The 17,925-nt window shown below is 36.1% G+C and overlaps 1 protein-coding gene across 1 annotated transcript in view; it reads right to left on the bottom strand.

Annotated features, from left to right (window-relative positions):
* Positions 1–17,925, bottom strand: part of eva1aa (eva-1 homolog A, regulator of programmed cell death a) — a 165,941-nt gene that overhangs the window by 81,885 nt on the left and 66,131 nt on the right. Inside the window, exon 5 of the mRNA XM_030129145.1 lies at positions 5,332–5,475. Coding sequence (XP_029985005.1) covers positions 5,332–5,475 — 144 coding nt within the window. The remainder of the gene's footprint in view (positions 1–5,331; positions 5,476–17,925) is intronic.

The raw sequence follows: 17,925 nt of genomic DNA on the forward strand, positions 1-17,925 counted from the left end.
TAAGGTTTAAAAGCTTAGAGAAAAGAGAAATGAGTGATATGTTTCGTTTTCACTTCCGTTGGCGGCGGTCCACACCGCTCCGTACTCCCGCTGGTATTCTCTGTCTGGGTATGCATCCGCCAGCACCTGGAAAACGGATGGAATGTACGCAGAGGATGGACAAAATGCTGCGTCCGTATCTGTCTGTGTCTTTAACGTTACTGGCAGTCAGCGTTACTTTTATCACCGTCATTTATTTTGAAAAATCTCCACACTCTTCACACATTATTCCTCCTCCTCGTACCTGCTGTACTGAACTGGGAATGTCACACAGCCATAAGTGGTATCGGTGCATTTGTATCGGATTACTTTTATGAGTATGAATACGAGTACACACACTGAGTATCGGAGCCGATGCCCGATAATCGTACCGGTATCGGTGTATCCCTAATAAGAATGAATACATGATTCATAGAAGCAGAATCTTTCATCTCTACATTTGCAAAAAGGTGCAGGTCAGAGTCTCACAGAACAACAAACACAAAAACTTCAAAAGGAGCCACACTGGAGCCAACATTTTGAGGAAAGCCCCGAAGCAGAGTCATTCATCAACCTCTAACACAAAGCACCCAGCGAAAACATATGCACGTTGAGACTATGGATAATTAGAAAAACTGAACTGATTGGCACTGAAACTATTTCATACTTTCATCGTGGTAAAATACAAAGATGACAGACGCTCTACTGAGCATTGAGGCTTGATCGAAGTCATGGAGTTTTTGGGTTTTTTTTTTCTTTTTAACAAACAAACTATAGGGACTTCCTCCTGAGGGAGAGGATGTAAATGAAGCTTGACAGTGGCGGCTGTGCAGAGTGTGTGTGATCTACTGGGAGACTGATGGCAGGTTCCAGGCCATTTGCTGCAGTGTTTTTGCAAAGAAGCAAGTCCATCCCTGGGGCTGTGTGAGGAAGAAGCTGGAGCTCCAATGGTTGATGGCTTTATAAATCACAGGCAAGCACAGGCTGATAGTGACTATATAAAGCAATTACAATGACTGCTCATGCCTGGATATGTGTGTGCACAATCCTACACCGACAATCATACTCATAAAATGCAGTTTTTTACTTTATTTTTGGCAGACTACAAATCCCCTGAAATAGCAACTAAGTACATCATGGAACAGTAAAGCTGTTAAATGGGCTAACACCTCTATAAGCTTGTTTCACGTACTTAATAAAAACCATGCTCATGAATTTAACAAAGAAAGAAATAAAATACTTCAATTCACGGTTAGTTATTATATTCAATCCATAAAGACCTAGAGTTACTTTTGTGGCAGTTCCCAAAAGGATTTTTCTCCATATTTATCACCATTTATTGTAATATTATGTTCTTTATTTGCCTTTTTTTTTTTTTAGTAAAATTCATGTATTTTCCTATATTCAATTTACTAATCATGTAGGTGTTTATTAAAGATCAGATTAAATGATCTGAAAACAGAGAAAACTGAAGAAAAAGTGACTTTTTCAGCAAAATATATCATTAACTGAACATAAAACAAGTGTCCATCCACGGTTATGAGTCGCTTTTTCATTGACTCTCAAATTGTGCAAATATAACTTGCACATAAATATGTACCTAATAGAACGACAATTTCGCAAAAAGTCTAATTTTTGATTAAAAGTTTTTGTGCTGGCAAGATGTGGTTTTAGTGCAAATGGTATATCACGCAAAACTGCGATGGAAAGACCTTTTTTTGCAACTAGAGTCAGGTGAATTAAAAAAACGAATGTTGACCGACGTTACAACAAGCGAAGAAGAAACGTGTCGCGGTATGTGTGGACACACCAGGAAACCCAATCATTTTTTAATTTAGTACAAGACAGATGGGTAATATATAATAATAATGAATATATCTGTAAATCAACACCATATTTATGTTTGTCGCCATGTTTATGGAATGACTTCCCGTGTCATCTCATGATAATAAATAAACAAATCATCGCTTTTTTGATTTTATCTGAAAACCGACAATACGCACTTCTGTTTTTTCGACATTTAGTAAATATCAGTAAAGTTTTGCGCAGACGTCCAATGGAAAAGTGACTAGTGATCCAACTCCATGGGTTTTACTGGTGAATCAGTGTTGTAGAAGATGATGTTGTTTCCATAGTAACTACAGAGCCTCTGAACGTCCAAATGGGTCATATCTGATGACCATGAAATGATTGTGAACAACTATTTACATGTATTGATAGGATTAGTAAATCAACAGGTATTAAACAGTTTAGATCTGTAGATAATTTTGGTCTTTAAGGGTTAAGAAAAACTAGAATACGCATTGAAAAGTTAGTTAATGGCTAAAATAAAGATAAGAACAATAAGCTTCAAATCCTACTATCCTACTTTTTCAGCCTTCTACGTAATATCAAACTAGCACAAACGAAATAAAACTAGAACTTCTACATAATCAAAACTAAAACAGAGAGGCTAAATAAGATAAAATCAAACAAAAGTCTCACAACAATAATCAAACTCTCCTTCAACTGGAACAAAACTTTGACTGGACCACCACAGACTCATACACACAAAAGAATTCATGTGCAGACAGGCATCCTCGGTCCCCTTCTCCAACACAAATGGGGTCAAGCCTACACACACTCAACCACCAATGAAAGAGGATCCCCCAAAATTACCACTTTGCTGGAGCCTGGAGCAACCAGTGACTTCATGTCTACAGCAGCTAGACTGATTTACTCACATTTAACTCCTACCGCAGCCCAGGAAACCCATCTTCGAGCCCCTCACGGCACGTTCCCCCTATCTGTAGAACATTATACTGACCCACATCCTTTTCTTCTCTCCCCTGTCTCCTACACTCTGCGTTACAAACACTCTGTTACCAACTCAACACCAGAGCTGTGAAGGGAGTGTGTTGTGTTATCAGTGGCAGATAAGGGAGGTCAGACGGAGATTCAAGCCAAAGGACTCCATAAATACACCTCAACAGGCATGTATTCTTGTCTACACTAGCTGGTTGTCCCTGAGGTAAAAAAAAAAAAAAAAAAAAAAAAAAAAAAAAAAAAAAAAACATATACAGTTGCGGAAAAAATTATTGGACCACCCATGTTTTCTTCAATTTCTTGTTCATTTTAATGCCTGGTACAACTATAGATACATTTGTTTGACCAAATATAATGATAACAACAAAAATAGCTCTAAAGAGTTTAATTTCAGAGCTGATATCTATCCATTTTCCATGGTTTTCTTGATAATAACCAAAATCACTTCAGTTCTTACATCAATATCTATAAAACAGTGCTTTTATGCATTCCATGTTTTCTTTTCTGTCTGTTTTAGTCACATGATACACACAGGAGTTAGTACTTGATTGCATAACCACTGTTTTTGATGACTTTTGATGGTCTAATAATTTTTTCCATGACTGTAGATATGCAAGATACATCAACCAAGAAACAAATAATAAGAACAATTCATTACTAAATACATACATTTAATAAATTTTATAAATGGAAGTCATAAAGTCATGCTCAAGTCTCAAATTTATAATATTCCAAACATAAACTGTGATTTTTTTTCCTTCAAATTAACTATGCAAATTAATGTTTTTACCATCAAATTATTATTTACTTAAGAGATGAAGTGAAATTTGTATCTATTTTTTCTGTGACTGTATATAGAATAATAAATAAAATAAAAATGGAACAGTAAAGTACTGCTTACATTTGTATCCGAGTACAGTACTCACTGTAAAAGAATCCTTTTTATTATTATTACCTCAATTATTATTATTACTAGAACCTTTATTTCTCCAGGAAAAAAGCTCATTGAGTAAAAACATTTGTAAAACACAATAAAAGACACTTCTAAAACCATACATAAAGCACTAAAATAAGAACATACACATAAAACACCCCCATTATTTTAAAAGGTACTAAAAAGTATAAAACAAATACTAAATAGTTGGAAAAGAATGGAAAATACAAATTAAAGATAATGCTGAAATATTAAAAAATACTGCTGTCAAATGATTAAATCTTTTAATCAGATTAATCACAATTCAAAGTCATTTTATGGAACTGTGCTGCCAAAAACAGTGCTTTTAGGCATTCCATGTTTTCTTTTCTGTCTGTTTTAGTCCCATGATACACACAGCAGTTAGTACTTGATTGCATAACCATCGTTTGTGATGACTTTTGATTGTCTAAAAATTTTTTCCAACACTGTATTTGGATTCTTGAGAACAATTTTACAGTTTGCAGAGCTCAGACTGACAGTATTTTTTGTGAGTTTTTAATTTATACATCGATTATAGCAACAACAAAAGATATATCTTCCAGGATTATTTCTGGACCTGCTGCGGTGGTCCTGCCTCTTCCCTGCCCTCATCATCACCACTCACTTATCCTCAACTGCCTCTATGTGTCTCCCCCTACTCCCCCCTTCTCCCCCAGTCTCTATCTCTATCGCTCTTTTTCTCTTTCTTTACCCTCTCTCTTTAACCCCAACTGGTCAAGGCAGATGGCCATCCTCCAGGAGTCTGGGTCTGCTCCAGGTTTCTGCTGTTAAAGGGAAGTTTTTCCTCGCCACTGTCACCAGTCACAAGTGTTTGCTCCTGGAGGATTCTGTTGGGTTTCTGTAAATTGGCTTAGAGTCTGGTTTTGACCAACTCTATATATAAGGTGTCATGAGATAACTTTTTTTGTGATCTGGCATTACATAAATAAAATTTGATTGATTGAGTGATTTAATTGGTTTTCCCCTGTAAGTCGCTTTGGAAAAAAGCGTCTGCCAAATGCATAAACATAAACATAAACATATAGAGGCTGAAAAATGTGCTCAGGAAGTCACTATAATTTCATCTATTCCAGCTAAGATGCATGACTTAGATGTGTTTACAGTTGAAGGGGGCACATAGATCGCATAAAAAACTATCCTTTCAAAAACATGCCAAATGCAACATGCTTAAAAATGTGGCTGGAGTCTGTGCCAGTCCCTCTGGTCAGTTTTCAGAGACTCCAGTTTAAGGCGTTGATTGATCAATCAGAGGTGTAGGAGGTGTTTGGGTAACGTGGCTTATGTGTATCTCAGTGTGTCTTGCCTGTGGTTAATGGATTACAGCCCTGACAGGTCAGAATTAGCCCAGGGGTGAGGAATAGATCAAAAGGGGAGACCATTTTCCATCATCCACCCAAACATAAAGTCAAACACCTCATTTTGTTTTACTTCATCACAGACAACATTGCACAAAATCACCCTGATTACTAAGCGAACATCACCCCCTAGTGGCAGGAAAATTAAGTCTATAGTAAAACTAGGTTAAGACTCACCACAGGTGTAGATGACACTTAAGTACTTCCTGGTGCCCGGGTAACACGGATCTCCAAAGTCTCTGCTGGAGGCTCGAACCAGGCAGCTTTTCTTTCCCTGACAGCGGGAGGTGAGAACCTGTAAAGCCACAGCTGACTGGCAGTCTGTCAGAAGAGAGAGACAAGAAAAAAGACTAGTTACAGGCACCGCCAAAATGAGGAAAAGGAGAGTTTTTAACCTTTAATGGCTCTTTTCTTGTTGACTGCCCTGGTATTTTTTTCTTTTGAACCATACCAACCAGTGTGTGAAAGTAATAGTCAGCTATATATACAGTTGCAGAAAAAAAAAATTAAGACCACGCTTGTTTTCTTCAATTTCTTGTTCACGTTAGTTGTGAAAAAAATATTAGATCATCAAAAGTCATCAAAAACAATGGTTATGCAATCAAGTACGAACTCCTGTGTGTATCATGTGACTAAAACAGACAGAAAAGAAAACATAGAATGCCTAAAAGCACTGTTTTTGTCAGTACAATGCCATAGATATTGATGAAAGAACTGTAGCGATTTTGGTTATTATCAAGGAAAACGTGGAAAATGGATAGATATCAGCTCTGAAATTAAACTCTTATGAGCTATTTTTGTTGTTATCATTAAATTTGTCAAAATAAATGTAACTTTAGTTGTACCAGGCATTAAAATGAATAAGAAATTGAAGAAAACAAGGGTGGTCTAATCATTTTTTTTCTACAACTGTACAAGTTTTTTTTTTTTTTTTTTTTTTTTTTTTTTACCTCAGAGACAATCATCTAGTGGTCTGTTTTTTTTTTTTTACAGTGATTAATTCTATTTGAGAATTAGCCTATCGTCCACTAGTGGAGCCAAATCCTGCTGATATCAACACTTTGGAAAGCGTCCCATTGGCACCAATTTATCGACTTATCTGACATAAATGCATGTTTGGAAATGAAAATTCACAATGAAAAAAAAAAAAAAAACTCCTGCAGTGGCTTTACCTTTAGTTACTACTATGGTGTGGAAGGGTTCAACCTGTTGTATTTTTTTATGCGTGCATGAATGAATGTCCGGATGGTTTTCTTTGTCTTTGGATATGCCAATCCATTTATTGACAAATATCAAATCCAAGCATTCATTACAGGTCAGAATTGTTGCTCTATAGCACAGGTGTCAAACATGCGGCCCGGGGGCCAAATCCGGCCCGCCAAAGGGTCCAGTTCGGCCCCTGGGATGTTTTTGCCAAGTGCAAAATTTCCATAGCCTTGAATTGAATTAAGCAAAAAAAATTTAGCTTGAATTGAGGAAAAAATCTTGAATTAAGAAAAAAAAATCTTCAATTAAGCCAAAAACAAATCTTCAATTAAGTTAAAAAAAATCTTGAATTAAGTTAAAAAAAAAATCTAGACTTAACAACTTAAATATTTTTTCTTTGTTTTAGTGCAAAAAATAACATTAAATTATGAAAATATTTACATTTACAAACTATCCTGTAACACTAAAATGTGAATAACTTGAACAAATGTGAACAACCTGAAATGTCTAAAGAAAATTAAGCACAATTTTAACAATTTTTCTGCCTGTTCCTCAGTGTTTAGTGTCTTTGTAGATCTGATCCATAATGCACATGTAGAAATGATAAATTGAGGAATAATATTATTAAAATTGCACTAAATTTTCTTACGTTTTTTAATTAAAATTTCAGTTTGTTCTTTTTTTTTTTTTTGGTGATAGTTTATAAAGTAAGTATTTTCATAATTTAATGGTTTTCGTTTTTTTTTACACTAAAACAAAGACAAAAATTTGGAGTTGTCATTATTTATAGGTTATTATGTTATTTTTTTTCTGGTCCGGCCCACTGCAGATCAAATTTAGCTGAATGTGGCCCCTGAACTAAAATGAGTTTGACACCCCTGCTCTATATACTCTCTATACAGGGTGTATATAAAAAAAAAAACTATACATTTTGACAAAATTACCCAAAGTTCCACATTTGATAATTTTTGGAATTTTCTTTTATGGACGTCGGTAGGTAGGGGATTGGTGGATATTTGTCCAAATTTACAGACCCAGGTTTTCATGCATGAGTGAGCAGGGGCAAGTTGCGCAATCCAAGTTAAAACTGGTTTTTGTGAAATAGCAGTGGGATTTAAATCCAATCAAAGATCATGGGAGGGGACAATGGGCATCTATCTTGTTTTCCACAAAACTGGCAGGTTACAACATTAACCATACCAACCCATACCATTCAGCAAGAAGCCCGATTCAGGGTGCTGTAACCTGGCAATTTTGTGGAAAACAAGATGGATGCCCATTGTCCCCTCCCATGACCTTTGATTGGATTGAAATCCCACCGCTACTTCATGCAAACCAGTTTTTACTTGGATTGTGCAATTTACCTCTGCTCACTCATGCATGAAAACCTGGGTCTGTAAATTTGGACAAATATCCACCAATCCCCTACCTACCGACGTCCATAAAAGAAAATTCCCAAAATTATGAAATGCAGAACTGGGGGTAATTTTTCAAAATGTATAATTTTTTTTTTTTTTTAATACACCCTGTAAACAAACAAAATAGGCTCCTTAACATAAAAAACACTGGAAACGCCAACCAACTTAATTTCAGATGTGGCTCACGGTCAGAAAATTGTTTGGGGCTGTCCTCACACACACACGGCAGGTATATGTAACCTTGCAACACCCATACCAACACCCATGATGAATTCTACATGTGGTCATCATCACAGCCACACCCACTAAACAATTAACTAGAAAAGTACTCCGAGAGCGCAGACCTCCACCAAGGCAGATCAGGCCCCCACCACCACCACCATCACCACCTAAATTTAATCATTGGTTCCTTGTGCCAGTATGAACATTTCCTGAAAATTTCATCCAAATCCATCTATAACTTTTTGAGTTATCTTGCTAACAGACAGACAAACCCCGATGAAAACATTACCTCCGCTGTTTCACTTGGCGGAGGAAATTAAGGTCAAAACAAACAAAAGGAATAAACTAACAAAAATGGATTTTGGCTCCAACAACTCCCATTCAATATTTTGTATGAGCTAACACTTTCTGGCTTCTTTAGTGTTTGATGGACAAGAAGCACTCCCGCCACAAAGGGACTACATGACATCATATAACACATGTCATCTATAACAGGTAAAGACACACAGTCCACCAGACGCCCCACACACTCCTTCCCGTAAAAGCCTTTCTCAGCTTCCATGATGGAGTCTACTACATCCACACCAGACCCACATATAGAAACCTTTACTGGGGCCTCACATTGTCTATAGGATACCTGATCCAACATGTGTGTATGAATCCCAGACAGGCTAATAGATGGGGCTCTCATACATCATCACTAAGAACCTGCCAGCTCCTTCAGACCCTCTCCTATGCTCTCATCCTGTGGGAAGTGTGGAATGACGCTCGTCTCTTTCCTTTTGTTGCTCTGTTTTACCTCCTCTCACACATTTAGAATGGGACGACGGAAAGTGATCTCCTAACCTGCTGCGTCTGCACACTTTAAAATGGACTGTAAAGAGCCTATAAAGCTGGTTTTACAGGTCTATTTTTAACAAATGTGATTTTAAAGACAGTAGGAGGAGTGAAGAGAAGGTGAATGTCATATATATAATGTCAATATTCAGATCAGTATCTCATTTGCTATGTTCACATTGCAGGTGGATGCTTCTATGAAACTGGGTACATTTTGGTACTTGGCACTTTGCCACCTTTTTTAGACCCAATAATAAAAGAGAAATTTAAACTTATTTCCCTTCAGGGTGTACCTAATGATGACCTCAGATAAATGCAAAAAAATTATACTCCTACTTTGAGCCATCCCAGATTAATGAATTTTTAATAAAATATTGGGGCCAAAAATAGGACCAAAATTGGAACAGAAAAAACTACCTAGGTTTTATTTTGAAAACATTGCTTGAAATGGTCTTATATAGCGCTATAAATAAAGACACTATGTTAGATTTGATGATCCTAGTGGTTTTTCTAATCCAGACGTGTGGGTTTTTCATGAATCTGCAGTTTCATTCCAGGTTTTGTATGTAACCCATTGTGTCCACTTGCGTTACATGCGGAACCTGCCCATTTAAACACAAATAAATTGCAAATGATTTTGCAACAGTGGTCATTTTTGTCTAACACTGCCTTGCATAATTAGATCAGTTCCCAAAATGTACCTGTGAGAGAATAAAGAGATATTCAAAAAAATAGTAGCACGTAATTTTCGTGTCCTTTTGACCGTGTTACATACAGATTTTTGTTTTAAATATAATGTAAAATAATATAAAAATGTGTTTTATCTGAAAAATAGTTTCTCTTTTATCTCAGTAAGAATTTATTTTTAAAATAGACCCAAAGTGCTTCCAAACTTGCTTCATAACATTAGTCTACATCTGGTTTAAATTTTTAGCCCCCATGTTCTGTTTTTAGGGACCAGTTTTGTAGAAGTACCCAGGTAAAAGTGGCCCAAATCTGACTTTTTACCCATATGTGACCTATATCACATTTTTTAATGATAGTCTAAACAGATCAGACCAAGGCCATTTTCATATGCGGTCCTAAATCGGGTACATAACTGATGTTTTGTAATGTGACACATTTGGTCTGACTTTTATGTCACTGAAATGTGACAGATGCCACAATTCTGCACTGGAGGAGGCAGGACCCAGCAAGATCCATATCATCACCTTCCTAAAATAATACTAAAGTAATTTTTGCAGGTTTTTCAGGACATAGAAAAAACTTGACCAGAAATGGAGTATTTGATGATTTAGGTTAAAAAAAAAACTAAACAAAAGACAGGTAATTATTTCAGGGAGGTGAAAAGACTTACTTTTGTAAACACATTGCACTGTGTGTGACATCACGTCTTCATTTTTTGCATGCGGGTCACTTCAGAACCACATACTGTCCACACATGAGTCAATCCAATTATGCATTTCAATTATAATGTGAACAACCATGCAAAAATTTGAATTTCAGCAAATAAATCAGAATTGAGCATTAAGACCTGTTGCAATTTTATTTACTTGTGCATCTAAGGGTAAAAAGAGTCTATAATTTCCTAAGTAGAAGCTTGATGATCATCCTTTTGGCTCTGGTTTGGAGTTACATAGCGTATGTTCATCCTCTACTGATAATATTATGAATTTTGAAAACCAAAACTTCACTTCGTCTGATCAGTGTTCCATGTTCCACCTTACGACACCACAGACCGACGTGTGAGGACCACTAATTAGAGTCCTGTGGGAATGTGGATGGACGTGGGTTCCACATGAATGGCTCCCAGGCCCCCCCACGGTCCCACTAACCCCTAAAAACAACACAAGGAGACGTGTCTTTGAAAGTGGACACTGGGTACTTGCGCTGTCTGCCTAGTCGGGCCCCTGAGTGAGATCAGAAAGGTAGAGACAACAGACTGGTTAAGGTTTGGCTCACACATCAACAGACCACAATGAAATATAGCCTGGGTCAAAGGTTAATGTCCCAGTCAGGAAGTGAAAAAGGGCAATCTAGTGGTCATGCATAATGTCAACACTGGGAATTCTTTAACTGGTGTGCAGTCCCACCTTACTGAATTACAAGAAGTAGAATCACATGAGTGACACCTTTAGTGACACTCTCCATGGTCATGATCCAGTATGAGTGTACTTGTTGCAGTAAGCTTCTTAAGAATGTGAAGCTGAGTCAGTCCATTTGGACACGCTGAACAGGGGAACCGGACACTAACCAGCTGGAGCTGACAACTCCCAACTAGGATGCGATGAGGAGGAAACCAGCGGGGGGGCAATATGTGTAACTGGATAACAACACATCAGAAAGGTTACCCAGTTCCCACTGTCAACTAAAACATAAAACAAAACAACACATGCAAAAGTCTAATTACCGGAATAATATGTAGATCTGGAGATTTAAAAGGAGTGACATTTTGCTTTTTTAAGGCAAGGCAAGGGAAGGCAGGTTTATTTCTATAGCACATTTCATGTACAAGACAATTAAAAGTGCTTTACATAAAACATTAAAAGCATTACAGCAGGGAAGCAATAAAAAGTATAGGCGTGAGAAAAAAAAACCAAACAAAAAAGCCACCCCCCAAAAAAACAGATAAATAAATAAAACAGATAAACAGATAAAAAACTTTAAGCTAAAAAGACCCAAGTATAGCATTTACAGTTTTTGTAACCTTGTAAAGCCTGAACCATTAAATCATTGACAGAAAATTCCAGTTCTTTGAAACCGGAGCCTTTATTGGTCATTATAAACAACCAACAAACATTTATTTTCAAATATCAAATTTCCATGCATGATTTTCAATTTTGTATCATATTTGATACATCGGGTCTCAATCCTCAATTATTATTATTTTTGAACAAACAAAAACATAATATAACACAAACCTGTCTAACAAATTGGTAATTCCTTTTCAAAATTGGCAAAGTTCTGCCTCCTTCCTCATTAATGACAATCTTGTAGTGTCCCTGGAAAGGCCTCTGATGAACGAATTCCTCCCTTCTGGTGGATTATCTGTGTATTGCATGTACCTAATTGTATACATCAGGTTTTTCAAGAAAAAAAATATCACACTGATCATGTAGAGGGCTTCAAAACTAATGTATTAAATATGATACGTTCAGCGTTACAGGGTTAAATGGAATTATGTATTTTAAAACATTTCCCTGTGGTCTCCATAAACGGTAAATGCTCTGCTTGGGTCTGAATTCTTCATTAATTCAACTCCACAGGTCCATCTTCAACCCTACTTCTGAGTAATGACACAAGAAAGGTTGTTTCCAGGACTACGCTCTACAGGAACAGTTTTGTCCCTGCTATTTCTATCTTAAATAAGCCATGATGCACCTCATTTTTTTTTTTTTTAATTTTTGGGTCCTAGCTTATTTCAAAGTGGTCTTCACTTGTTTCTCATTGTATTATATTGTATCACTATATCATGATGTTTTTATCATGCTTTGTACAGGTTTTATATTAGCATTTTTAGTGATATTTGATGACTTTCATTTATTTTAGTCTGCTTTCTATCTTTTATTTTTAGTCTGTTTTAATCATGATCATCGAGCTGCTGGGAGTACCTGTCCATGTCTCTGTCTGTGTTGTTTTTAATCTGTCCCCTGTATGTAAATTACTACGGTTATCATTATTATCACAGTATTATTGAAATTGTGCTCAAAATGTTCAAAAAGTACTAATAAACACACTGAAATAATTTAACCAAGTTGTATTTTGGGAAAAAAACAAACAAAAAAAGAACAAATAAAATTGGCACAATGTACTTTCTATTGGCAGAAACATTCAAATATTAACCCTTAGGGGTCTGAGCCTATTTCGTCCGTTTTTCAGTCCTTTTGATTTTGCCTTTATATACTATATAAACAAATGTTTACTATACCCATGTTTGGGATCTTTTTTTCAGCACAACTTCATCTATATCATCTGCCTATTAATTTTTCACTTTAACCTACTATATCAATATAAAAGGACAAAAAACACAAAAAAAATATAAAACCCAATTTGAAAAATGTATAGAATTCATTGCATAAATAACACAACGATGCTTAACGAACCTTTTCACAGACTTTAAAAGTGAATATTGGGTCCAAATATTAGGTATATAAAATTAAAATTGTAACAAATTAAAACTATACTCAAATATTTGACATAAAAGCAGATCTTTACATAGGCGTTTTCTCTGGAAAAACGCGTTAATCAAACACGGTTATCATGATAATTAGAATTTAAACAGCAATACTAACCATCTGCAATTTTACCACGGTTTATCGTTATACCGGTAATCGTTACATCCCTAATCCTGACCAAGGAAAATAAAATTCTCACAGTAATCTCCACCTGGCTTTTCTGCCTCCGTCCATAATAATATATATTATATAGCCTAAATATTGTCTAAAATTAACCTTTATTTGAAACATAGTATTGAAAACTATTACATGATCAAAAACGGATAAATTTGAGCAAAAAAAAATGTCTCTGTTTGAATGTCTGGGATCGACAGAAATTTGTGACATTAAAATGTTTTTTTGTTTGTTTGTTTGTATGCATGTATGTATGTCTTGTTTCCTAAAGGCGTAGTTGGCTAGATGTTCTGAATAAACATTTGAATTAAAAAAAAAAAAAAAAAAGTGGACACGAGTCAAAAAAGGTTGGAAACCACTGATTTAAGGACACAGAATGCTCAAACAGTACATACTGAACCTTAAAATGAAGACTAACTCTTTTGACTTTTCATCAGAAATCCTCTCAACTATATACAAATGAAATGGAATCGTGACATGTCTATACATATGTGTGAAGATATGCATGTGGTATGTGGTATGTACGTACTATATGTACAAATGTGACCTTCTGGTGTGCCTGATGTACTTTAATTTGCTTTCGGTCTTTCTTTTTCTTCCCAGAGGGCTTGTTTAAGCCAATGTGCCACACTGAAAACCTTCCTTACTGACAGCGGAGTCCACTGACAGACAGGCCCCCATTAGCCAGAGCTTTGATTCCCTGGTTGGGTGATTAGTTGAGCAGGGGGCCCACGGAGGAATGGATGGGGCTGGGGGCTTAGAGACAGATAGAGACTTAAAGAGAAAACAGGATGGAGACATGCATATTTATTCCTTGTTCGCTGTTTCTTCATGCCGATGTGTGCACACATACTCAAGTATATTCACACACACACACACACCCATAGACACTGCAAATCTCTATGCATTCCTCAGGGTCTGACCTCCTCTGGCTCTCATTAGCGGCTTTAACACAGACAGACAAGCATACAACAATCCTCGCTCTCTCTTTCTCACACACACACACACACACACACACACACACACACACACACAGAAAGGAAAAGGAATGAATAACCCCAGTTACCTCTAACCTTTACCCTCAACCACCTCCGAGCCTGTGCACCCACCCTCTAACCTCCAACCGGCCAACAAGGACAAGCTTGTGGCTCAGAAGAGAAGGTCTATAGTCATGAGAAGCAGCAACCGAGGAAAAGGAGGAGTTTCCTGGTCAAACACACACGTATTCTCACTCATGAGCGATCACAACATAAGGTCAGGTACAAAAAGACACAAATAAGAAGACAGGCAAAGACACGATTTCTTTTACAGCTTTGAAGCGACTGACACATGCTGCATTATCAAGGTGTACATAAATTAGGAAATCTACTGTAAGGAGGATGTTTGTTTATCTGTCATGCATGCATTTGGTGTACTGATATGCTACCCAGTACCAGCAGTACCTGTATGCTGCTCTGCTCTTTTGGTCAAATCAATCATCCATCATACAGTTACTGTAACTTTGTGCCTGCCGGTGTAAGCAAGCAGAAAGTTCTCTAAACATCAGAATCAGAATCAGCTTTATTTGCCAAGTATGTGAACACATACAAGGAATTTGGCTTCGGTTTTTACATTGCTCACGACATACAGTTCCAACATGAACCCGGACAACATGAACCCAATCACATGTGGACCAAGGTTATAATAGTTTTGGATTTTTCATTGTAGTTTAATTTTATTTAGTTTTGACTTTTTTTTCTCTAATTCAGTTAGTTTTAATTAGTTTTTAGAGCAGGTTTGCTAGTTTTTATTAGTTTTTGTTTTCTTCTAAATGCTTAGTTTATTGTAGTTTCAGTTTTTTCTTTTTTTTTTTTTTACTTTATTTTTATTGTTTATTTTATGTACATCAAAAAACAAGACAAACATGGGGGACATATGGGATACATTGACTATAATAAACCTGGTGACTAACAATTGTTTTTAGTAGTGTGACGTTGAAGTGAAAATTGTCCATTTCTTCCATTTATCATGACACTGTTCTTCTTGAGTCCTCAGTCTATGCGTCAGAATCTCCATCTCAAATATTCCATTCACAGTTTGTATCCAATCGTTAGTTGTAGGTGTTTCTAATCTGCACCATTTTTTGGTAATAGTATTTTTACAGCCTGCTAATAGTATTTTAAACAAATACCTATCATTTTTTTTCTTACATTATTACCAATAATACATGCAAAATACATCACCAAACATGTTTTAGGAATTGCATAACCCAATATCTTAACAATTGTTGAATATACATTATCCCAGAATGATGCAAGTTTAGGACATGACCAAAAGACGTGCATAATTTACACTGATATCTCCACATTGTCTCCAACAAGGCTGAACTCTGGACATATATTTAGCTGTAATTTTAGGAGTTGTGAAAAATCGAATTATATTTTTCCAGCAATGTTCCCTCCATGTTCTTGAAGAAGTGGTTGACTGTTGAGTTAGTTTTAGTTTTTTCATATTTTTTTTTATCTTCCTCGCTGTTGTATTCACATTTAGGACTCTGCTGATTTTTCCCAACTTTAGTTTCCATGTTTCCAGGTAGAGTGGGGACGAGAAAATGAGTCTAAATGACAAGTGACAAGAAGTGACGGACAGTTAAGTGTCGTATGGTGCCACCTGCTAAAATTCTCCGAGCAAAATAAATCAATTTCATATCAATCTGACACTGACAAATATGAAAACGAAGGGAATTTTATCCATAATTTTTATTCCTTTTAGTTAGTTTTGTAAGCACAAAATACAGTTTCAGTGAGTTATCTTTTTTTTCGTTTAATAATAGTTTTTATTTATTTCAGTTAACGAAAATGTTTTTTTCCATTCTAGTTTTCGTCATTTCATTAGTTTTCATTAAAGATAACAATCTTGATGTGGACCTCAATATAATATAGAGTAGAGCTACACAATATATCATTTGAGCATCGGCATCGCGATGTACGTGTGCACAATAGTCACATTGCAGGTCCTGCGATATAGGAGGCAAATGAACTCAACATGTTTTCATCTAATTTCAACCTGGATACCTGACACACACTGCACACAGCGATCCACCAATCACAATTGTTCTTAATCAGTTTGCCAAAGCAGACCACGCCTCCGCATATGGAGTGAGTCGTGAGTAACAACATTGAAAAGTGAGCAACAAGCAAGAGAAAATCACCGAATACGAAGACTTGGTGCCAAAAAGAAAAGCAACGCCAGTTATCTGGAATTATTTCAGCTACAAGAAGGTATGATATTGAAACGTGTGTTCAGTGAGATGAACCACAACTAATTTGACCATTTGCGTCAGCACCACACAGCTGTTATATCCTCCTGAGTATTTTTTCATATTGCAGGGTTAAAAAAACATCGCAATATCAGTTTTTTCCAATATCGTGCAGCCCTAACATAGAGAAACATTCTACTAGAGACAAGGACAACAATAGGTTGAGATTTACAGTGGATTTATATTGTAATATGTACAGAAAGTGCAAATTGGAGTTTTTATACAGAGTGGATGTGTGGATCTGGTCTATTAAAAATATATGCTAATATATATATTAATTACAGTGAGTTTTATATTGTAATATGTACAGAAAGTGCAAATTGGATTTTTTATACAGTGAGTGGATATGTACAGGGATACGGTCTGTAAAAATATCTGTTTATGTATATATTATTTACAGTGGGTTTTGCATTGTAACATGTACAGAAAGTGCAAATTGGAGGTTTTTTTTCAATCCTGTGTATATTTTGCTTTATTTTTATTGTGCCTTTGTTCTTCTTTTTTTTTTTTTTTTTTTTTTTTTTTTTAATTTTATGTTTTATTGAAGCGGAAGAGACATAACATTTTACGGTCACATCAATCTGCCACACATTCCTCACAGTGTTCACATTCAGGAAGAACATTCTACATCAAAAAAAAAAAAAAAAAAAAAAAAACAAAGGTTCAGTGAGGCTAATACATTTCTGATTGTCTCTGTCCCATTGTCTTAGGGATTGGAAATGATTTTTTTTTTTCCCCCAAACATCCAGAGAGAGAACAGCGTGGACATATCTAGCTTTGTATAGCAAATTGGAGTTTTTATACAGTGAGTGGATATGTACAGGGATACAGCCTGTAAAAATATATGTTTATGCATATATTATTGTAGTGCAAATAGTCAGAATTTTTTACATAGTGCAGATTAGTCAGTTTTATACAGAGTGCAAAATATAAGTTTGTGAGTTGTTGAATTGGAGTCAGGGGGAAACTGACACTGGATGGCTCATAAAGTGTGAACATGAACATTTGACCAACTAATGTAACCAAATAGCAGCAATTAAGCGTCCCTTTTCACAGTTTGTACATCGAAAAATTATACCCAGGAATAAAAACACACCTCTGAGCATATAAACAGACAAAATTCCCAGAATCGTCCCCTAGCAACATCCCATGACAATCCTCCAAGTTTATCCACCCACTCACACCTTCCCTGGAATTTCCAACACAATGGGCGGACGAAGTCGTCAAAAGCACTCATCTCCTCTTCTACTCTGACTCACCTGCAATACATATCATTTGATAGGGAAGCTTAAGCAATTGTTGTGAGATTACGTCTTTGTATAATAGAAAACTGACGTACATTGACAAGGTGTGATAGGGGTGAAAGAACGTGCACACGCCAAGTCTTTTCTGTAAACGCTATTAATGAATTTGAGACGACTCTCCCACTTGTTTTTTACTG

The sequence above is a fragment of the Sphaeramia orbicularis genome, chromosome 24 (genome assembly GCF_902148855.1).
Source record: "Sphaeramia orbicularis chromosome 24, fSphaOr1.1, whole genome shotgun sequence".
Taxonomy (NCBI): domain Eukaryota; kingdom Metazoa; phylum Chordata; class Actinopteri; order Kurtiformes; family Apogonidae; genus Sphaeramia; species Sphaeramia orbicularis.